General features: G+C 61.6%; 1 protein-coding gene across 2 annotated transcripts; it reads left to right on the plus strand.

Moving 5' to 3' along the window:
- Nucleotides 1-909: 909 nt before the first annotated feature.
- FGF11 (fibroblast growth factor 11) lies at nucleotides 910-20924 on the plus strand. 2 transcript variants are annotated; one of them, XM_074982963.1, is made up of 5 exons: nucleotides 910-1390; nucleotides 9353-9463; nucleotides 16057-16160; nucleotides 17554-17752; nucleotides 19476-20924. In XM_074982963.1, the coding sequence occupies exons 1-5, from the start codon at nucleotides 1198-1200 to the stop codon at nucleotides 19586-19588; spliced, it is 720 nt and encodes a 239-aa protein (XP_074839064.1). In that variant the 5' UTR covers nucleotides 910-1197; the 3' UTR covers nucleotides 19589-20924. The 2 variants fall into 2 exon arrangements, with proteins under 2 accessions (XP_074839064.1, XP_074839065.1); XM_074982964.1 differs by lacking the exon at nucleotides 910-1390 and adding an exon at nucleotides 7199-7302.
- Nucleotides 20925-22640: the final 1716 nt, after the last annotated feature.

Raw genomic sequence — 22640 nt, forward strand, 5'->3', positions numbered from 1 at the left:
AGCGAGCGGACCGGCAGGACTGGGGGATGCAGGGGCTGTGGGGGCGGGAGCGAGGGGACTGGCAGGGTTGGGGGATGCAGGCGCTGGGGGGCAGTGGGGGCTGGTGGTCAGAGCAGGGGCCAGGAGCCAGGACTCCTGGGTTCTCTCCCCAGCGCTGGGGAGGGTAGTAGGGGCTGGTGGTCAGAGCAGGGGGCCAGGAGCCAGGACTCGTGGGTTCTCTCCATGTCTGGGGTGGGGGGGTTCCTGCCAGGCAGCTGCCCAGTGAACCCCTGGGAAGGTCACCCTTCCCACTGGGGACTGTTGGTGTGGGGGGCAGGGGCTGTGGGGCAGGAGTGCGGACACTGGCAGGGCTGGGGGGGGGAGAAACCCTCCCTTGGGGCAGCTGACGGGTTTCTCTTGGTCCCCTGTTGTGGGGTGAGCCGCCCCCCACAACGCTCAGTCCCCCCCCTTTGCCTCCAGCTCCTTCTGCTTCCCCACGGGGGGGGGGCTCCGTCCCTCCCACTTTGTGTGCTGATCTGTGGGGCAGACCCCCCCCCAAATCCCCCCCATCCTTGCCCTCTCTCGGGGGGGGGGGCACTCAGGGGTGCGGGCTGCCCTGGAGCGGAGATGATGGGAGGGGGGGAGACCGAGGCCGGGAAGTCCCTGCCAGCTGGCGGGTTCCCCTGGGGGGGGTGCTGAGTTCGACGTCGCGCGCACTCAGCCAGCCCCCCCCGCCTCACCCGCCCGCCACACACCAGCCGCCACCGCTTCCCGCTCAGCCTCGTCCGCTGAAGGACACCGGGGCGAGCGCGGCGGGGTGGGGGCGCCTGTGCGCCTCTGTGTGTGTGTGTGGGGGGGCCCACCGCCCCCCCCCCTCTTTCCTCCGGAGCGCGAGAAAATCCTGCGGGAATCTCCCGCCACCCCTGCACGCCTGGGGCTCTTCCCGTCCCGGCCCCGGCTCCGGCTCCGGCTCCGGCGCTGGCTTCTCTTGCTGGCTGGGGGTGAGCGGCCTGGCGGGCGGCCGAGGCCTGTGGAGGGTCGGGAGGTCAGCCCCCCAGATGGCCTAGCTGTGGGGTGGCGCATGCCCTGACCCCGCCGCAGCTGACCCCCAACCAGCCCCCCCCAAGTTGAGGACAGAGGGCCGGGCTTGGCAGTGGGGGGCGCCCCGGGGGGCAGCTGCCCCCCACCCCATGGCAGCGGCGTGAGCCCCTGGGGACCATGGCAGCGCTCGCCAGCTCCCTGATCCGCCAGAGGCGGGAGGTGCGGGACCCAGTGGCCAGCCGCCCGGTGCCCCCCCCGCGGAAGGCCTGTCCCCGGGGCACCAAGTCCCTCTGCCAGAAACAGCTGCTTATCCTCATCTCCAAGGTCCGGCTCTGCGGCAGGCGGAAGGGACGGCTGGAGAAGACCCCAGGTGAGTGAGCGCCGGGGGGCGTGGGGGGGAGCCGTACTGTCCTGTAACGAGTGGGAACCGATGGGTGGGGGGGTTGCTGGGGTGATTGCCTGTGAATGTGACCGGCAGGGGCGCTGAGACAGAGCCAGTTGGTCAATATAAGGCGTATATGGACCGGTTCTCCTTGCTACGCCTGGGGCTACCAGCAGCAAATATAAGGGGGCTATGGACCAGTTCTCCTTGCTGCACCTGGGGCTACCAGCAGGGGCGCTGAGACAGAGCCAGTTGGTCAATATAAGGGCCGTATGGACCGGTTCGCCTTGGTACGCCTGGGGCTGCCAGCAGAGGCGCCGTGCGGCACTCAGCCGGCTGCACTAGCCCCACAGAGCTGTACCCTGCCCAGCTCGATGTGGAGGAGCTGGGCTAAGCTGTGTTTGTACGGACTGGTCTCTACGGGGGGGAAATGCCCCCCCATTCCCACCTGGGAGCGCAGAGCGGATTGGCTCCCTTCTGTATCGGAACCCAGGCTTGAAACCATAGTACGGCCTATACAGACCGGTCCATATACGACTCCCTTGCTCCCTGTCGTTGCCGCACTGTTCACTCGGGGAGACGTAGGCTGTGAAGTTGTGGGCTTCGGGGTCACACTGGTGCCGTATGAGGCCCAGTCCATATAGACCTGGAATGGGGCCCCCATCCTGGAGGATGCTCGTGGACTGGGCTGTTCTGGCTGTTGCCTCTATGGACCACTAAGATCAGGTTAGAGAGAGCTCAGGACTCCTGGGTTCTCTCCCCAGCACTGGGGGGGCAGCGGGGGCTGGGGGGGCCATCCTCTGAGACAGGCCCCTCCCCTCCATCCTTCCTGCAGCATCTGCTGTGTCAGCATTTCTGCCCCTCCCCCCCCGGTACTAGGCCTTGGCCACCAGCCGGGACCTCATTATCCTCCCATGTCCTTGTGCTGGCACCAGAGCAGAGCATGGATGGACCCAGGCCGAGTCCACGTGCGCTGCAGCCAGCTGAGGAGAGAACCCAGGAGTCCTGGCTCCCGGCCCCTGCCCTGACCACCAGCCCCCACTGCCCTCCCAGTGCCAGGGAGAGAACCCAGGAGTCCTGGCTCCCACCCCCTGCTCTAACCACCAGCCCCCACTGCCCTCCCAGTGCCAGGGAGAGAACCCAGGAGTCCTGGCTCCCACCCCCTGCTCTAACCACCAGCCCCCACTGCCCTCCCAGCGCTGGGGAGAGAACCCAGGAGTCCTGGCTCCCACCCCCTGCTCTAACCACCAGCCCCCACTGCCCTCCCAGTGCCGGGGAGAGAACCCAGGAGTCCTGGCTCCCGGCCCCTGCCCTGACCACCAGCCCCCACTGCCCTCCCAGTGCCAGGGAGAGAACCCAGGAGTCCTGGCTCCCACCCCCTGCTCTAACCACCAGCCCCCACTGCCCTCCCAGCGCTGGGGAGAGAACCCAGGAGTCCTGGCTCCCACCCCCTGCTCTAACCACCAGCCCCCACTGCCCTCCCAGTGCCGGGGAGAGAACCCAGGAGTCCTGGCTCCCGGCCCCTGCCCTGACCACCAGCCCCCACTGCCCTCCCAGTGCCGGGGAGAGAACCCAGGAGTCCTGGCTCCCAGCCCCCTGCTCTAACCACCAGGCCCCACTGCCCTTCCCAGTGCCAGGGAGAGAACCCAGGAGTCCTGGCTCCCACCCCCTGCTCTAACCACCAGCCCCCACTGCCCTCCAGCGCCGGGGAGAGAACCCAGGAGTCCTGGCTCCCGGCCCCACTTTCTGCTGCAGCCCTGAGCAAACCCCATTTGTGTCTCCCCCCACCCGCCCTCTCGATAACCCTCTACACGGCCAGGGAGCGCGTGCACAGGAAAATAAAGTCATTTGAATATATTTGCATACATTAAGAGGCACAGGGCATTATGGGACCTGGCTCTGGTTAAGCCAAAGGAGGTTTTGTTCCCCTGGGAAATTCACTGCCCCCTCAGCCCTGCTGGTGTCCCTCCCTCTCCCCCCTGCAGCTCCTGCCCCCTCAGTCCAGCTGGTGCCCCTCCCTGCCCCCCATACCGCTGCCCCCCAGCTCTCCCGTGCCCTCACTCCTGACCTGCACAGCCTGCCCCTGGGGGGAGTGGGGAGAAAGGAAGGACAGAGGGATACATGCAGGGGGGAGCTGGAGAGGTGGGGCTGAGAACACACACAGAACACGCAGAGAACATGGAGAATAACACAGGTAGGACACACAATGTACAGATAACACACAGACAACACACTGAAAACATGCAGAGAACACACTGAGGACACACAACAGAACACACTGAGACCACACAGAGAACATGCTGAGGACACACGCAGAGAACACGTGCAGAACACGCGGGTAACACACAGACAACGCACAGAGAACATGCGCAGAACAGACACAGAACATGCAGATAACACACAGACAACACACTGTGAACACACAGAATATGCAGATAACACTTGGAGGTGACACACAGGACACAGGCCCAGGACATGCGGAAAACTCACTGAGGACACACAACACGCAGAGAACATACTGAGAACACACACAGAACATGCAGACAACACACTGAGAACACACACAGAACCTGCAGACAACACACTGAGGACACACACAGACAGAACACGCAGAGAACATGCGTGTGCAGGCATGCATGCAGAGGTCCAGGCCATGGCCCAAAGGGTTTATGTTGGGGCTGTCGCCAGGGTATGAGTTATACAAACCCATTCAAATGGCCCTTCGTGCCTCACTCACTCCAGCAGCCCGGACTCCTGGGTTCTCTCCCTGGCGCTGGGAGGGCAGTGGGGGCTGGTGGTTAGAGCAGGGGCCGGGAGCCAGGACTCCTGGGTTCTCTCCCCGGCGCTGGGAGGGCAGTGGGGGCTGGTGGTTAGAGCAGGGGCCGGGAGCCAGGACTCCTGGGTTCTCTCCCCGGCGCTGGGAGGGCAGTGGGGGCTGGTGGTTAGAGCAGGGGGTCGGGAGCCAGGACTCCTGGGTTCTCTCCCCGGCGCTGGGAGGGCAGTGGGGGCTGGTGGTTAGAGCAGGGGGCTGGGAGCCAGGACTCCTGGGTTCTCTCCCTGGCGCTGGGGGGCAGTGGGGGCTGGTGGTTAGAGCAGGGGGTGGGAGCCAGGACTCCTGGGTTCTCTCCCTGGCGCTGGGAGGACAGTGGGGGCTGGTGGTTAGAGCAGGGGGTGGGAGCCAGGACTCCTGGGTTCTCTCCCCGGCACTGGGAGGGCAGTGGGAGCTGGTGGTCAGAGCAGGGGGTGGGAGCCAGGACTCCTGGGTTCTCTCCCCGGCACTGGGAGGGCAGTGGGGGCTGGTGGTTAGAGCAGGGGCTGGGAGCCAGGACTCCTGGGTTCTCTCCCCGGCGCTGGGAGGGCAGTGGGGGCTGGTGGTTAGAGCAGGGGCTGGGAGCCAGGACTCCTGGGTTCTCTCCCTGGCGCTGGGAGGGCAGTGGGGGCTGGTGGTTAGAGCAGGGGCTGGGAGCCAGGACTCCTGGGTTCTCTCCCTGGCGCTGGGAGGGCAGTGGGGGCTGGTGGTTAGAGCAGGGGCTGGGAGCCAGGACTCCTTGCATCCCTGCCTGGGTGGGACACCTGCCAGGGCTGGCCGTGTGTATTCCCCTTTGCTAGCTGGTGAACAAGGGGTGCACACCCCTCGCACGGGTGGATGACACAGGTGGGGGCCCCGTTGGGCTCTGTGGATTTGACTGGCTGCTTCGCACCCCCCTCCCAGTGCGACCAGCTCTGGGTGAGGCTCACAGATGTCTTACTGGTGATCCAGCCCTCGTGTCTGGCCTTGCACGGGGACAGGCACTTGTGATCCCCCCCCGGCCTTCACCTGCCAGCTACAGGACCTGCCTCTGGGGCTGTGTTTGTGGCTGGCTCCGGGGGACGCCCCAGCCCCCCCCAATGGGCCAACCAGGCCCCCCCCACTCCTCCGCCAGGCCCAGCTCAGCTCAGCTCTTTTCTGCAAGCCATGTAATGAGCAGCCATAAATCAAGCTGCCAGGGGCGCAGGGTCAGCTGGGAACAGCCGGTGGGGCGGGGGGCTGGATGTGAGTCAGGCATGGCCCAGCACCCTGCGGTGCCTGCACAAGGCTCTGAGCACAGATACTCGTGAACGGACCCATGCACAACCGGACCTCCGGGGGTGGGGGCTGGGAGGGAGCCAGGACTCCTGGGTTCTCTCCCCGGCGCTTGGGGGCTGGTGGGTAGAGCAGGGGGTGGGAGCCAGGACTCCTGGGTTCTCTCCCCGGCGCTGGGAGGGCAGTGGGGGCTGATGGTTAGAGCAGGGGCCGGGAGCCAGGACTCCTGGGTTCTCTCCCCGGCGCTGGGAGGGCAGTGGGGGCTGGTGGTTAGGGTAGGGGGGGCTGGGTGGGAGCCAGGACTCCTGGGTTCTCTCCCCGGCGCTGGGACGGCAGTGGGGGCTGGTGGTCAGAGCAGGGGGTGGGAGCCAGGACTCCTGGGTTCTCTCCCCGGCGCTGGGAGGGCAGTGGGGGCTGGTGGATAGAGCAGGGCCGGGAGCCAGGACTCCTGGGTTCTCTCCCCGGCGCTGGGAGGGCAGTGGGGGCTGGTGGTTAGGGTAGGGGGGGCTGGGTAGGAGCCAGGACTCCTGGGTTCTCTCCCCGGCGCTGGGAGGGCAGTGGGGGCTGGTGGTTAGAGCAGGGCCGGGAGCCAGGACTCCTGGGTTCTCTCCCCGGCGCTGGGAGGGCAGTGGGGGCTGGTGGTTAGAGCAGGGCCGGGAGCCAGGACTCCTGGGTTCTCTCCCCGGCGCTGGGAGGGCAGTGGGGGCTGGTGGTTAGGGTAGGGGGGGCTGGGTGGGAGCCAGGACTCCTGGGTTCTCTCCCCGGCGCTGGGAGGGCAGTGGGGGCTGGTGGTTAGGGTAGGGGGGGCTGGGTGGGAGCCAGGACTCCTGGGTTCTCTCCCCGGCGCTGGGAGGGCAGTGGGGGCTGGTGGTTAGGGTAGCGGGGGCTGGGTGGGAGCCAGGACTCCTGGGTTCTCTCCCCGGCGCTGGGAGGGCTGTTCCGGAGGCTGGCTGGAGCAGCAGGGGCTGGAGAGACGGAGCAGGTTATGGAGCATGTTTTATTTACCTGCGTGTCGCAGACTGTCCTGCTCTGCGGGTTCCCAGGGGGCCCTGTCAGAGCTAATTTCACTCCACTGCCCTTCACCGCAACACAAACAATCCATTTTCCAGCGCTCGCTGCGCCAGCCAGGGACGGGCGGGGAGGGGTCATGGGGGCAGTGAGGCCTAGTGGTGAAAATAGGTCAGGCAGATGCCTGGGTTCTCTCCCCGGCGCTGGGGGGCAGTGAGGGCTGGTGGTTAGAGCAGGGGCTGGGAGCCAGGACTCCTGGGTTCTCTCCCCGGCACTGGGGGGCAGTGGGGGCTGGTGGTTAGAGCAGGGGGCGGGAGCTAGGACTCCTGGGTTCTCTCCCCGGCGCTGGGAGGGCAGTGGGGGCTGGTGATTAGAGCGGGGAGCCAGGACTCCTGGGTTCTCCCCCTGGCTCTGGGGAGTCAGTGGGGGCTGCCAGTTCTTCTTTGTCTTTCGCTTGGACGGTTTTACGTGAAATTCCTCATCTTTATATTTCAACGTTTCGCGCCTGTTCTTTCGGTCACTGCCGTAACAGTTTTATTTTGCCCTCGCTGGCGCTTGCGCCCCGGCCTCTGTCGTCATTTTGCATTCGCAAATTCTGGCAGCACTTTTGAGGCGGAATCCCCTCGGTTCTTCCAGCTGGAAGTTTCTATTGAAGCCTTTGCCGTAAAGGACGTCTCTCGGCGTGGGGACGTGCCTTGATTTTTTTTCTGGCGGGTGTCTGCTTTTCAACGAGGGCTCCTTTCCAACCGGGGCTCTTCCCTGGGGATTCACGTCGTTTTTCACGTGAAGGTCTCCGACGAGGGACACCGGGCCTCACTGTCAGCGTTCGGTGGGTCTGCAGGTTTTCACGGCAAACGTCGTAACGCTCGATCGGCAACCGGCGCTTTTTTCTGATGTTGGACGGCTTTCTCGTAGCACGTGTCTCCAGCCGTTGGAAATAACAGCGGATCCCTCTGTCTGACGAGGTTTGATGGCGGACAGGCAGAGCTTTCCGTCTATTTCTTGGCTTAAATTACGCGATCGTTTCTGCAGCTTCACAACGGTGACGATGGATTTGCCGACATTTATGTGATCATTTCTCCGAAGATGTATTCGTTGACCTAAATTACACAGTACTTTCTCCAGCCTCACAAAGTTGAGGATGGTTTTGTTGGCTGCAATTATGCGAAACTTTCTCCAGCTTCACAAAATTGGCCATATATTGGTTGACTTAAATTCTGTGATAATTTCTCCGGGTTCACAAAGTTGACGATGTATCTGTTGGCTTGAATTACGCGATACTTTCTCCAGCTTCACTAAGTTATTGCAAATTACAAATTTATCGCAAATCACACGATACTCTGTCCAATTTCACAAAGTTGACGACGTTTTTGTTGGCTTAAATTACATGATCCTTTCTCCAGCTTCACAAAATTGACGATATATTCGTCGACTTAAATTATGCAATAATTTCTCCAGCTTGACAAAGATGGTGATGTATTTGTTGACAAATTATGTGGTACTTTCTCCAGCTTCCCAAACTTGACAATGTATTTGTTGACAAATTACCCAAAATTTTCTGCCTCTTCACAAAGTTGGCGGGGCATTTGTTGGCTTAAATTGTGTGATACTTTCTCTGACTTCACAAAGTTGAGGATACATTTGTTGACTTAAATTACACAATTCTTTCTCCCTCTTCACAAAGTTGTTGATGTAATTAATGGCTCAAATTACAGGATCCTTTCTCCAGCTTCACAAAGGTGGCGATATATTGGTTGACTTAAATTATGTTAATTTCTCAAGCTTCACAGAGATGACACTGTATTTGTTAACAAGTTATGTGATAATTTCTCCGGCTTCACAAAGATGATGACAAATTTGTTGACAAATTACAGGATACTTTCTCTGGCTTCACAAAGTTGACGATGGTTTTTTTGGCTTAAGTTACGCAAAACTTTCTCCGGATACACAAAGTCGACAATTTATTTGTTCCCTTAAATTACGCGATCCTGTCTGCACCTTCAGAAAGTCGACAATTTATTTGTTCCCTTAAATTACGCGATCCTGTCTCCAGCTTCAGAAAGTCGACAATTTATTTGTTGGCTTAAATTACGCGGCCCTTTCTCCAGCTTCAGAAAGTCGACTATTTATTTGTTCCCTTAAATTACGCGATCCTGTCTCCAGCTTCAGAAAGTCGACAATTTATTTGTTGGCTTAAATTACGCGGCCCTTTCTCCAGCTACAGAAAGTCGACTATTTATTTGTTCCCTTAAATTACGCGGCCCTTTCTCCAGCTTCACAAGGTGGACAATTTATTTGTTGCCTTAAATTAAGCGATCCTGTCTCCATTTTCACAAATTTCCTTTGACCTTTGGGGGGAAAAGTTGCTTTCTGACTTTGCAGTTGCCGATGTTTTCTCGGCCGGCACACAGATTTCCTCACCTTGATTATCTTTTTCTGATTTGGCCTCCTTGCTTACTGGTTTTGGTTCTCTGTGCCTTAAATATTGAGTCTGTTCTTGTCTGGCTCTGGTCTGAAGAAGTGGGTCTGTCCCACGGAAGCTCACCTAATAAACTATTTTGCTAGTCTTTAAAGTGCCACTTGGCTGCTTTTTGTTTTGATAGCTTTCTCACAAGGTTGCCTTAGCTTTGCTTTGGCCCGGGGGGCGGGGGGGTGTCTCTCTGGAGTTTAGCTCCAGCCCAGATTCTCGCACGTCGCTTAAAGGTATTATTTTGGGATTTGCTGTCCGGTTTCGCGCACCCTTCGGCCCGGCTGCCATTCAGAGCGCCTGCTGCTTGGCTGAGCTTGAGGGATTATGCAGCGGGTTCACCCCACCAGGGGATAATCAATTGTCTCTTCTGTCTTTGTTTCCTATCTCCCTCGGTCCCGGGGCGCCCCAGAACCACAGCTGAAGGGCATCCTGACCAAACTCCTCTGCAGACATGGCTACTTTCTCCGCATGCATCCGGACGGCACCCTCGACGGGACAAAGGAGGACGCCAACACCTTCAGTGAGTGGGCATGGCTGGGGCATGCAGGGTGAGGCTGGAGAGGGGTGGGACCTGGCCCCTCTCAAGGCGCCGGCTCCCCCTGGCCCAGGGCAGGACTAGCTGGCTCAGGGGCAGGGAGTGGGGCAGGGCCTGGCCCCTCTAGGGGCACCGCCTCCCCCCAGCCCAGGGCAGGACTGGCTGGCTCAGGGACAGGGAGTGGGGCAGGACCTGGCCCCTCTCAAGGCGCCGGCTCCCCCCGGCCCAGGGTGGGACTGGCTGGCTCAGGGGCAGGGAATGGGGCAGGGCCTGGCCCCTCTAGGGGCGCGGGCTCCCCCAACCTGCAGCCCGGACTCCTGGGTTCTTCACCTGGCAGAACACCTCCCTTCCCCCATTCCTCTATGTGATGGAGTGGGGGGGGTGCATGTGTGAGTCAGGCTGGATGTCCGAGGCAAGCAGCAGCTCCCAGTGGCTAAGGATGACCCTGGGGCTACAACTGGCAGATAACACCTCTGCCTGAACAAAGAGCAGGGAGGAGCTGAGCTGGGTTTTGAATCGGGGGTGGCAGTTAGAGGCTAGGAAAAGGGAGAGCTGGAAGGCAGCCAGCCTGAGGAGGGGAAAGCTACACCCCAGAGGGGCACCCCTCGGGGTCTTCCCCCCAGGACGGGTTGGAAGGACTGTCTCTGGCGGCTATGCTGTTGCTTCTGTGACAAACTGGACATCTGTTGCCTAATAAACCTGCTGTTGTACCTGCTGAGTGAGTGTCACTCCTGCCAGCGGACGGGGTGCACTGCAAGGGGACCCCTGAACCCCATCACACTGGTGTCAGAAGTGGGATGCACTGCACCCACGGATGAGCTCCCAGCAGTGGCTGACTGAGCACCAGAGAAGGAAGGAGTCTCACAAGAGTCAGAGGGGGAACAGAGCCATTCCTGCAGCTGCTGCTGGTGAGTGGATACCCCGGGAGATAGCGGGGAGATGGATTATACCCGACTCCTGAAGGCAGAGCTAGCGGGGCTGTGCAGAGAGAGGGGCCTGACCGTGGGGAAGGCGACCAAGGCCCAGCTGATTGCACAGCTGGAAGAGAATGACCGATCCGGGGGGGCAGAGCCTGTCCCGGCAGAAAGTGGCCGGTCAGCCTCGGGAAGCATTTCGGATTCTTCGACAGGAGCAGGGGCTCGACGCCGTCCGACAGACGCGGTGCCCACCAGGTCGCGCTCAGCTAGCGGTGGTCCATCGCGGGCAGAGTCCCCCGCCGCAGAGCTGAGACGGCTGGAACTCGAGGTGAAATTAAAGGAACTGGAGCACCAGGAACGGGAAAGAGAGCGTGAGCGACAGGAACGAGAAAGAGAGCGTGAGCGCCAGGAATGGGAAAGAGAGCGTGAGCGTGAGCGCCAGGAATGGGAAAGAGAGCGTGAGCGTGAGCTCCAGGAACGGGAAAGAGAGCGTGAGCACGAGCGCCAGGAACGAGAAAGAGAGCGTGAGCACGAGTGCCAGCTACAAGAGAGACAGCGGGAGGAGAGAGAGCGAGAGCGGGAGCATGAGCGAACCATGGCAGAGGCGAGACGCCAAGAGGCCCCAGCTGCGGTAAGCGGGGAGAGGGCCAGACGGCTCGGGGTGGCCAGTCACTTGGAGACGCGTGTGCTGGCCCAGTGTCAGGACACAGGGGACATGGACGAGTTCCTTACCGCCTTCGAGCGAGCCTGTGAGTTGCACGAGGTTCCCCCAGATGAGTGGCTCCGGCACCTCACCCCCTTGCTGGGCCGGAAGGGTGCAGCGGTGCTCAGCCAGCTGGTGGGGCTGCAGCCTGGGGACTATGAACGGTTCAAACAGGCCCTGCTGCATAAGTTCGGGCTGACTCCGGAGATGTACAAGAAGAAGTTCCAGGAGGCGCAGAAGAGGCCAGAGGAAACCCACGTAGATACAACTGCCCGCCTGAAGCAATACTACCAGAAGTGGGCGTTCGGAATGGGAGTCCAGTCCGTAGAGGACCTGATCGAGCTGGCGGTGGTGGAGCGATTCTACGAGATGTGCGCACCTGACCTGAGGGTGTGGCTCGTGGACCGGAAGCCGGGGGACTCACATGATGCAGGGAAACTGGCAGATGACTTCACAAACAGCCGGGCCAGGTTTGAAAGTGAGCCCCACAAGGAGAGGGAGTCTCGGAGAGAGAGGGAGTCCCGGAGGGAGAGGGAGTCCTGGAGAAACCGAGAATCTCAGAGAGACCGGTCCCTAACTGTACGACAGAGGGGACCACCTCTTGGGCGAGCCCAGGAAAGAGGGGCCAGCCACCCACCCCCCAGAGAGCCAAACAGAGCCCGGACAGAGCAGCCGGCCCGAGGGACACAACAAGACCCAGGCTGTTACCGCTGTGGGCGAAAGGGGCATAGAGCAGCCCAGTGCCCCAGGCTCCCAGACAGGTTGAGCAGGCCGGGGGGTCATGGAGTCAACTGGGTGGGGTCCCAGAAGTCAGAGGGGCTGGCGGCCAAGGCGGGTGGTGCTGACAATGGGCACTCGGATTGGGCCGAATCCGCCCCACAGACCAGCTCCTCAGGGGGACCAAATGCTCAGAGGCCAGTTTACAGAGTGGGGGCAGCGCTACCTCTGTGGAGCAAGTGTCTCAAACACCTCGAGGTAGACAGGAAAAAGGTCACGGGGTTCTGGGACACAGGCGCTGACGTGACACTGGCCCGACCCGGCGTGGTGGCACCCGGCTGCATGATACCCGATTCCCACCTGACGATAACAGGAATTGATGGGACCCCTTTCAAGGTGCCCATGGCGAGGGTGCACCTGAAATGGGGGAAGAAGGAAGGCCCCAAGGAAGTGGGCGTGCACAGCCATTTGCCGGCGGATGTACTGATGGGGGCTGACCTGGAGAACTGGCAAGGTGAACGCCCTCGTGCCCTGGTCCTGACCCATAGCCAAAGAAAACGAGGGGTGCGCTCCCCAGATTCAGGGGTACAGGCCCAGCCAAAGCCACAGGGGCCAACCCTGAGAGAAAGGGGGCCCCCAAAACCCAGATCTCACAGGCCAGGGGTGCTGGAGCCAGGCAGGGATGGGGAAGTAGCATCCGCTCCTGCCCGAGCGGAAGAATTCCAGGCAGAGCAGCAGAGAGACCCCTCCTTGCAGAAGCTGAGGGAACTGGCCAGTCTCAGCCCAGCTCCGCAGCTGGGGGAGGGCTGCAGGGAGAGATTCCTGTGGGAAAAGGGATTCCTGTACCGGGAATGGGCTCCCAGACGCAAAGCGGAGCCATGGAAGGTCCAGAGGCAACTGGTGGTCCCCCAAAAGTACCGGCGCAGGCTGCTGTACCTAGCCCATGATGTCCCGCTCGCAGGACACCAGGGGATCCACCGCACCAGGAGAAGGTTGTTACAGAACTTTTTCTGGCCAGGGATCTTTGCAGCTGTCCGTCTGTATTGCCTGTCCTGCGATCCCTGCCAGAGGATGGGGAAGAGCCGGGACAAGGGGAAAGCTGCCTTGAGGCCACTGCCCATCATAGAGGAGCCTTTCCAGAAAGTGGCTATAGACATAGTGGGCCCCTTCAGTAAGGCAACGCGTTCGGGGAAGAAATATATTTTGGTGGTGGTAGATTTTGCCACGCGATACCCAGAAGCAGTGGCCTTGACCTCTATCGACGCTGACACCGTGGCTGATGCACTGCTGTCCATTTTCAGCAGAGTGGGGTTCCCCAAGGAGGTCCTCACAGATCAGGGGTCCAACTTCATGTCGGCCCTACTGCAAAGCTTGTGGGACAAGTGTGGGGTCCGGCACACCTGGGCCACAGCCTACCACCCGCAGACCAATGGGCTGGTGGAGAGGTTCAATGGGACTCTGAAGCAGATGCTGAGAACCTTCATGAATCAATACCCCCATGACTGGGACAAGTACTTACCCCACCTGCTGTTTGCATACAGGGAGGTGCCCCAGGAATCCACGGGGTTCTCCCCGTTTGAGCTGCTGTACGGAAGGAGGGTACGGGGACCCTTGGACTTGCTCAGAGAAGAGTGGGAGGGGACGGCCTCCCCTGAAGGGGAGTCAGTGGTACAGTATGTACTGACCTTCCGGGAAAAACTCACCGAGCTCATGGGCCTGGCCAGGGAGAACCTCTCCATGGCCCAAAGGAAGCAAAAGGTCTGGTATGACCGTAACGCCAGGGCCCGAGCCTATGCCACCGGGGATCAAGTGATGGTCCTTATACCTGTGCGGCGGAACAAGCTGCAAGCGGCCTGGGATGGGCCCTTCAAGGTCGTCAAACAGCTAAATGACGTGAATTATGTGGTGGAACTGTCGAACCGGGCCCACAGCCACCGGGTCTATCATGTGAACATGATGAAACCTTACTGGGACAGGCAGAACTTGGTGCTGGCCGTGTGCAGACACTGGGAGGGGCAGGGGGAAGATCCCTTGGTGGATTTACTCACAAGGACGGGAGCCGGCTCCTTGCTGGAGTCTATTCCCCTCTCAGACCAGCTGACCCCTGCCCAGCAGACGGAGATCAAGGAGGTGCTGCATTCGCATCAACAGCTGTTCTCGGACAGACCCGGACGCACTGACCTGGCTGTCCACCGAATAGAGACAGGCACCCACGCCCCTATCAAGTGTGTGCCATTCAGAGCCACAGGGAGGACGGCTCAGGACATAGAGCGGGAGGTTGAAGACATGCTGGCTCTGGGGGTGATCCAACCCTCGTCCAGCCCCTGGGCCTCTCCCGTGGTGTTAGTCCCTAAAAAAGATGGGTCTGTTCGGTTTTGTGTGGACTATCGCAAGCTTAACGCCATCACTGTCTCGGACGCCTACCCCATGCCCAGGCCTGATGACCTTTTAGACAAGCTGGGGGGAGCCCGTTACCTCACCACCATAGACCTCACCAAGGGGTACTGGCAAGTGCCATTAGACCAAGATGCCCGGCTGAAGTCGGCTTTCATCACTCCTGTGGGGCTCTACGAGTTCTTGGTCCTGCCCTTCGGCCTCAAGGGGGCACCTGCTACCTTCCAGCGTCTGGTGGACCAGCTACTGAAGGGGATGGAGAGCTTTGCCCTGGCTTACATGGACGACATCTGCATCTTCAGCCAGACGTGGGAGGACCATGTGTCCCAGGTCAAGCAGGTGCTGGACCGACTCCAGAAGGCTGGTCTGACTATCAAGGCAGGGAAGTGCAAGGTGGGAATGGCTGAGGTGACCTACCTGGGCCACAAGGTGGGCAGCGGCTGCTTAAAGCCAGAGCCAGCTAAAGTGGAGGCTGTCAGAGATTGGCCAACACCCCAGACTAAGAAGCAGGTCCAGGCCTTCATTGGGATGGCGGGGTACTACCGGAGGTTTGTGCCCCACTTTAGCTCCATCGCAGCCCCCCTCACGGAGCTGTGTAAAAAGGGAAAGCCTGACAAGGTGGTTTGGACCGAGCAGTGCCAAGAGGCCCTCTGCGCGCTGAAGGAGGCTCTGATCAGGGCCCCAGTGCTGGCAAATCCCGACTTCAACAAGCCCTTCCTGGTGTTCACCGATGCCTCGGACGTGGGGCTGGGGGCGGTGCTAATGCAGGTGACTGACAAAGGGGAGAAACACCCCATCGTGTACCTGAGTAAGAAGCTGCTGCCCCGGGAGCAGAGCTACGCGGCCATAGAGAAGGAATGTCTGGCCATGGTGTGGGCGCTGGGGAAGCTGCAGCCGTACCTGTTTGGACGGCGTTTCACCGTGTACACCGATCACTCACCCCTGACCTGGCTGCATCACATGAAAGGGGCCAACGCCAAGCTCCTGCGGTGGAGTCTGCTCCTGCAGGACCACGACATGGAGGTGGTCCACGTCAAGGGGAACAACAACACCATAGCCGATGCCCTGTCACGCAGGGAGGGCCCCGAACTTCCCCAGGTCACTGGCTAAGTGACCCCGCTCAGTGCGGTCTGGAAGGGGGGAGAGATGTGATGGAGTGGGGGGGGTGCATGTGTGAGTCAGGCTGGATGTCCGAGGCAAGCAGCAGCTCCCAGTGGCTAAGGATGACCCTGGGGCTACAACTGGCAGATAACACCTCTGCCTGAACAAAGAGCAGGGAGGAGCTGAGCTGGGTTTTTGAATCGGGGGTGGCAGTGAGAGGCGAGGAGAAGGGAGAGCTGGAAGGCAGCCAGCCTGAGGAGGGGAAAGCTACACCCCAGAGGGGCCCCCCTCGGGGTCTTCCCCCCAGGACGGGTTGGAAGGACTGTCTCTGGCTGCTATGCTGTTGCTTCTGTGACAAACTGGACATCTGTTGCCTAATAAACCTGCTGTTGTACCTGCTGAGTGAGTGTCACTCCTGCCAGCGGACGGGGTGCACTGCAAGGGGACCCCTGAACCCCATCACACTCTATCAGGCCTCTTTGGCGGGGTGGGGGGGTGGCAGCTTCTGAGGCATTTAATCTGCTTTTATGCAATCCCAGAATGTTCCGGTGCCTCCCGGAGCAGAAACAGTTGGGGGGAGATTAGGTGAAGGGAGGAGTTACCTGTTCCCTGCCCCCTGAGCCAGCCAGTCCTGCCCTGGGCCGGGGGGAGCCGGTGCCCCTAGAGGGGCCAGGCCCTGCCCCATTCCCATCTAGCTGCTTCTCCAGAGCTGATGCCTCACTGTCCATCTCTCTCCCCTCCTACAGCTCTCTTCAACCTGATCCCCGTGGGGCTGAGAGTCGTCGCCATCCAGGGCTCCAAGTCAGGGCAATATGTCGCCATGAATGCCGAGGGCTACCTCTATACCTCCGTAAGTGTCCTTCCCCCGGCCCTCCCTCCTGATTGAAGCGACTGTTGGTGGCAAGGGTGGGATCTCTGGGTTGTGTGGCAGCCCTGGGTGCAGAGCGGTGGGGTGGCGAAGAGGGGGCAGGGTCCTCTCTCTCCCAGTTGTTGCCCTGCCTCCTGGCTCAGTCGAGGGGTGGATAGCCACAGTGTGTCCCCAGGGAAGCAGATTGGAGCATCTGTTTGGTGTCAGCAGTGGGATAGCTAGGTGAGCCCTGGAGGGACAGGCCGCTGGTGGCTAATGGGTTGTGGTACCCACTCGCTGCCAGCAAGTGGTGTGGCATAGAAGGCAGAGCTAAGGGTGAGAGGGGATGGTGTAGCCAGACCAAAAGCCTGCATTGCTGTCAGCGGTGGGATAGCTGGGGGTTCCTGTCCCGTCTGTCTCCAGCCGGTGGGGCTCCCTACCCCCAAGTGAACCCCCATCCCCTTCTTCACTCAACGGGGGTGGACACTCAGAGCATCCATCCCCCACAGCCCCTTAAGACCAACACCCTCCATCTCCCAAACTCCCTGGGGGTCCACGGAGGGGTGCAGGACCCATCTTCCCAGCCATCCAGCCCCCACCCCCAGGATGCTGCCCCACGAAATCCCCTCCCTCAGGCCCCACTGGCCTCTCTCCTGCATATCCCATCCCCCCGGCCAGCTGATGCTGCGATGTACTTAGCTGCTGGCCTGATTTTTCAAGAGAACCCCTGGGGAACCCTGGGAAATCACCCACACCCTCCCAGCCAGGGAGAAAGAGCCTGTGCCAAACAGCCCCCCCCCTTCTCGTCAGCTGCTGTCTGTGTAGCGCCAAGCACGCCCAGCGGGCCGTGTCTTCACGACTTGCTCGCCCCGTCGCACGGGGGACGGCATTTCTCGCTGGTGAAAGGTGGGCAGCCAGGGGCCGGGAAGAGCGGTGGTGAGCAGAGTGAGGAAACTCATGGTGAACGTGGAGATGCTCGTGAAAATGATAGTGAACGTGGGTCGGGGGGATGATGGTGACTGGGGGTGTTGATAGTGAAAATCCCCAGGCCTGCTGTAGACAACAACAGTGGATGTGGCACTGAGCGTGAAAATCATGGTGCACAGGGTGTCAAGAGGGAAAATAAGAGTGAACAGGGCACTAATGGTGAAAATAACCATGAATATGGCACCACGTGACAGGGCGTTCAGCAGGGGGCACTGGCCCCTGCCAGGCAGGGCTGGCCCCAGGGCAGTGCTAGGGGGCACCGTGGGGCAGGGACCGGAGAACCCAAGCATCCGAGCCGAGGCCCCTCTTGGAGGCCGAACAACAGGGGTTGAACACTGCCCTCGGCTGGGCATGGTTGGTCACTGCAGCCTCCCGCCACCCTCCCGTTTCTCTCTCCGCCTCGTCACAGGCTCACTTCACCGCCGAGTGCCGCTTCAAGGAATGCGTCTTCGAGAACTACTACGTCACGTACTCCTCCACCCTCTACCGCCAGCACGAGTCCGGCCGCTCCTGGTACCTGGGCCTCAACAAAGAGGGCCAGGTCATGAAGGGAAACCGAGTCAAGAAGACCAAAGCCGCCGCCCACTTCTTGCCCAAACTTCTGGAAGGTGAGCAGGGAGGGGAATGAGCCAGGACAAGGGGGAAGAGGCTAGAGGGAACAATAGGGGGTGTCACATGGGCACCACTTTCCTTGCATAGTAGCTCGAGCTATCCCACTGCTGACACCAATACTGCTGTTGTGGGCCACGCCAGGAGGGGGCTGTGCAGAAAAGGACCTGGCGGAGGTCATGTAGACCGCAAGCTAAATAGTGTGACACTGTTGCCTAACAACCAAGCCTGATTCTGCTCTGCACGAACAGGAGTTGTAAGTCCACTTGGCTCTGTGCCAACGAGGCCTCAGCTGGAACTTTGTCTCTGGTCCTGGGCCCCCACGTTTCAGGAAAGAGGTGGAGAGATTGGACGGGTCTAGAGAACAGAAAATCCCACACTCCCAGGGCGGGACAGGAGCATGGGAGGTCGTGGGGTCCAGCCCGCTGCCCAGAGCGGGACCAGCCTGACCCTGTCGTCCCAGCCAGGGCTTGGCCCAGCTCCACCTCTAGAGCTGGAGATCCCCCCACCGCTCTGGGGAACCCGTCCCAGTGCCTCACCGCCCTCCTGGGGGGAGAGTTTTTCCTCATCTCCGACCCCCACCTCCCCCACCGCGACGTGAGCCCGTCGCTCCTCGTCCTGCCCCCCGGCACCCCCGAGAACAGCCTCCCCCCAGCCTCGTCAGAGCCCCTGGAGGGAGGTGAAGGCTGCCAGCAAACCCCCCTCGCTCTTCTCTTCTGCCAACTCACCACGCCCCAGTCCCTCGGCCTCTCCTCGCCGGCCACCTGCTCCAGCCCCCGGCGCATTTTGGTTGCCCTCCGCCGGCCCCTCTCCAACGCACCCACGTCCCTTCTGCACTGGGGGGCCCAGAACCGGACACAACCCTCCAGCCGGGGCCTCCCCAGTGCCGAGGAGAGGGGACCCATCACTTCTCTAGCGCTGCTGGAAATGCTCCTCCGGACGCAGCCCCATGCGCCGGTCGCCTTCTCGGCTACAAGGCCCCACTGGGGGCTCCTCTCCGGCCTCTCGCCCACCGCGACCCCCAGGGCCTTTTCTGCCACCCGGCTCCTTAGCCAGCCTGGAACAAGGCTCGGGATTCTCCCCTCCCGCGGGCAGGACTCCAAACTTGTCCTTGTTGAATCGCACCCCATTTATTTTGGCCCAGTTGTCCAAGTTATCCAGGTCCTTCTGGACCCCCTCCTGACCCTCCATCCTGTCCCCCTAGCTTAGCCTCGTCTGCGAATTTGCCGAGGGCGCAATCCAGCCCCTCCTCCAGGTCATTAATAATGGGGTTGAACACGGGCGATGAGGGACGACGGGAAGAACTGGGGGCTTGTTTAGTTGGGAAACGAGAAGGCTGAGGGGGACGCGACGGCGCTTTTCAAGTACCTCCAAGAGGGTTGCAAGGAGAAGGGAGAAAAGTGGTTCTCCTGGGCCTCGAAGGACAGGTCAGAGCAATGGGTTTAAACTGCAGCAAGGGAGGTTGAGGCTGGACATCAGGGAACAACTTGCTCCCCGTCGGGCGGAGTTGGTGGAGGTCGTGGGATCTCCATCGCTGCAGATATTCCAGAGCAGGTTGATGGTGCTCGGCCCCGCGGTGAGGGTCTAAGGCCCTCTAATTTGTTTCATTTGCCTGCCCCTGTCTTCCCAGGCAGTAGCGTGGCAGGGGCTTCACCTTGTCACCCTTCTCCGAGCGTGTGTCTCTCTCTCTCTCTCTCTCTCTCCCTCTCTCTCCCCCCGCAGTGGCCATGTACCGGGAACCATCGCTCCACAGCGTGCTGGGAACCTCGGCGGCCCGGAAGGGGGACCAGGCCGGCGCCCCCGGCAAAGAGCCAGCCAAGCCCCAAGCCACGTAACCCCGAGGTCGGGGAGGGGCTTCTCCGTTGCTCCAGCCGCGCCCCTTCCCTGCTCCGTCCCGCCCTCAGCCCTGGCTCAGGACAGCCGCCTGCCTACCTTCGACCTCTCGGACCTCAGAGAAAAATAAGCAACTATGCCATGGAGGGTGCGCTACCCTGCGCCCCCACCATGGGGGGGACACCCACGGTCTTCCGTGCCAGCTGAGAACGGGGCTCCCCGTTCAGCCGTCGGCTGGGGATGGGATCTCAGCAGCGCCAGCTCCCTTTGCAGCAATAAGGGCGCACAGGCCTCCTCCATCAGGAAAGCGGCCCCGTCAAGCTGCCCTTCCTTCGCCAGCAATAAGGAGGCGCGCGACCGGTTTTTGTCCCGCCGGGTGACGCCGTTCACAAAGCACCCCCTTTCCCGGGCCTTCCTTCAGAGCCATAAGGGCCCGGTGCCCTGTCCCCACCAGCACGGGGCGACGTCGAGAGCCCCAGCAGCGGCGTCGCCACCCGCTGCGTCGTGCACAATCGCCGCGTTTCCACGGCAGGGACGTACCCGCTGCGATCCGCTCGCGGCCGGAAAAGGCTGCAAGCGCCAGCGTTGACCCCCGTGGCAATGCACAGCCCCCCGCCTTCCTTTCTGCCAGCGGAGGGGGCCTCAGGGGGGGGTATCCCGGGGACGCCGGGGGGCCTTTCTGCCCGGCTGGGTTACGCCTTTTCTCCCCACCCGGCAGCAATGCTCGCTCGCCGACGGACCTGGGGGGCAATGGAGTCTTGCAGGAGAGAACTTATACAGCCTTTGCCAGTCGATGGAAACGAGAAGCCAATGCTGGGGGGAGGGGCGTGGCAAAGGGAAGCCCCGCCCCCTCCCACAAGCCCCTCCCCCTTCCTCGTGACAGACACTTGCAGTAACAAGAGACAGACCTAGCCCAGGGGTCGCTGAAGCCAGACCCCAGGAAAAGTGGACATGGGGCCGGAGCCTGTCGTGGGGAGGATCATTCTAGCCTCATTTGACGACTGTTGTATTTTATTGCTTATCGGCTGGGAGGGGAGGGGGGAGTCAAAGCCAGTTCCCCACAGGCTGCACCGGGGAGGATTTTAATTATCTGTCTCAGGTCCCCTAATATGTGTATCAGCCACTTTCCACAGCTGGGGAGAGAACCCAGGAGTCCTGGCTCCTGGCCCCCTGCTCTAACCACCAGCCCCCACTGCCTTCCCAGCGCTGGGGTGAGAACCCAGGAGTCCTGGCTCCCGGCCCCCTGCTCTAACCACCAGCCCCCACTGCCCTCCCAGCGCCAGGGAGAGAACCCAGGAGTCCTGGCTCCCGGCCCCTGCTCTAACCACCAGCCCCCACTGCCCCCCCAGCGCCAGGGAGAGAACCCAGGAGTCCTGGCTCCCACCCCCTGCTCTAACCACCCGCCCCCACTGCCCTCCCAGCGCCGGGGAGAGAACCCAGGAGTCCTGGCTCCCACCCCCTGCTCTGACCACCAGCCCCACTGCCCTCCCAGCATGGGGGAGAGAACCCAGGAGTCCTGGCCCCCGGCCCCCTGCTCTAACCACCCGCCCCCACTGCCCTCCCAGCGCCGGGGAGAGAACCCAGGAGTCCTGGCTCCCACCCCCTGCTCTAACCACCAGCCCCCACTGCCCTCCCAGCGCCAGGGAGCGAACCCAGGAGTCCTGGCCCCCGGCCCCCTGCTCTAACCACCAGCCCCCACTGCCCCCCCAGCGCCAGGGAGAGAACCCAGGAGTCCTGGCTCCCACCCCCTGCTCTAACCACCCGCCCCCACTGCCCTCCCAGCGCCAGGGAGAGAACCCAGGAGTCCTGGCTCCCACCCCCTGCTCTAACCACCAGCCCCCACTGCCCCCCAGTGCCAGGGAGAGAACCCAGGAGTCCTGGCTCCCACCCCCTGGTCTAACCACCCGCCCCCACTGCCCTCCCAGCGCCGGGGAGAGAACCCAGGGACCCCCAGTGTAGGGGGCACTGTGGGGCAGGGGGCTCAGCAGGGCTGGCCCCAGGGCAGTGCTGGAGGATGCTGGGGGGCAAGGAGGGGGGAGCAGCTGCATTTTGCGGGTGCACCTGAGATGGGGGGAGGGGGCGTGTGTGTGTGTTTCCTGCATGTTCTGGGCGTGTTGTGTACGACCGGGTGACACTGTGTATCCCTCTGTACGGTTCTGAGCTGCCCCGCCCCTCCAGCCCCCCCATCCCGCCCCCCACAGGCTCCCCCGGGTAGCGGAGGGGAACACAGGCCCCCTGATACCCCCTTCCCCTGTTTCTCTCACCCCCCAGCCCCACTCTAAGAACCAGCCTTGCACCCTCTGGTCCCCGCATGAGGCACGGCCCCTCCCTGTGCAATAAATCCCCATCTTTACCCCCCCCGGGACAAAGGGGCCACCCCCCCCCCAGCCCCCTGAGCTCTGCACCACCTGGGGAATAAACCACGTTTCTATGATTCTACCTGGCTCCGTGAGGCCGTGTGAGGCTCTGATCTGGGATCCGAATCCGGCTCCGGGATTTACCTGTGTCTGGAGGGGGACGGGGCCATGTGTGACTCCGAGCTGGGATCCAGCTCCGGGATTTACCTATTTCCGGAGGGGGGATAGGGATGTGTGGGACTCTGATCCTGGATCCCGCTCCAGGACTTACGTATGTCCGGACGGGGTGGGGCTGTGTGTGTCTCTGAGCTGGTATCCAGCTCCGGGATTTACCTGGGTCCGGAGGGGGGATGGGGCTGTGTTTGACTCTGATCCTGGATCCGGCTCCGGGATTTCCCTATGTCCAGACAAGGTGGGGGCTGTGTGGGACTCCCATCCTGGATCCCACTCCAGGATTTACTTAAGTCCTGATGGGGTGGGGCTCTGTGTGTCTCTGAACTGGAATCCAGCTCCGGGATTTACCTGTGTCCAGATGGGGTGGGGCCGTGTGTGACTCCGATTCTGGATCCCACTCCAGGATTTCCCTATGTCCGGACAGGGTGGGGCTGTGTGTGTCTCCAAGCTGGGATCCCACTCCTGGATTTCCCTGTGTCCGGAGGCGGGGATGGGGCTGTGCAGGACTCCCATCCTGGATCCC

Source organism: Carettochelys insculpta, chromosome 34 (assembly GCF_033958435.1).
Source record: "Carettochelys insculpta isolate YL-2023 chromosome 34, ASM3395843v1, whole genome shotgun sequence".
Taxonomy (NCBI): domain Eukaryota; kingdom Metazoa; phylum Chordata; order Testudines; family Carettochelyidae; genus Carettochelys; species Carettochelys insculpta.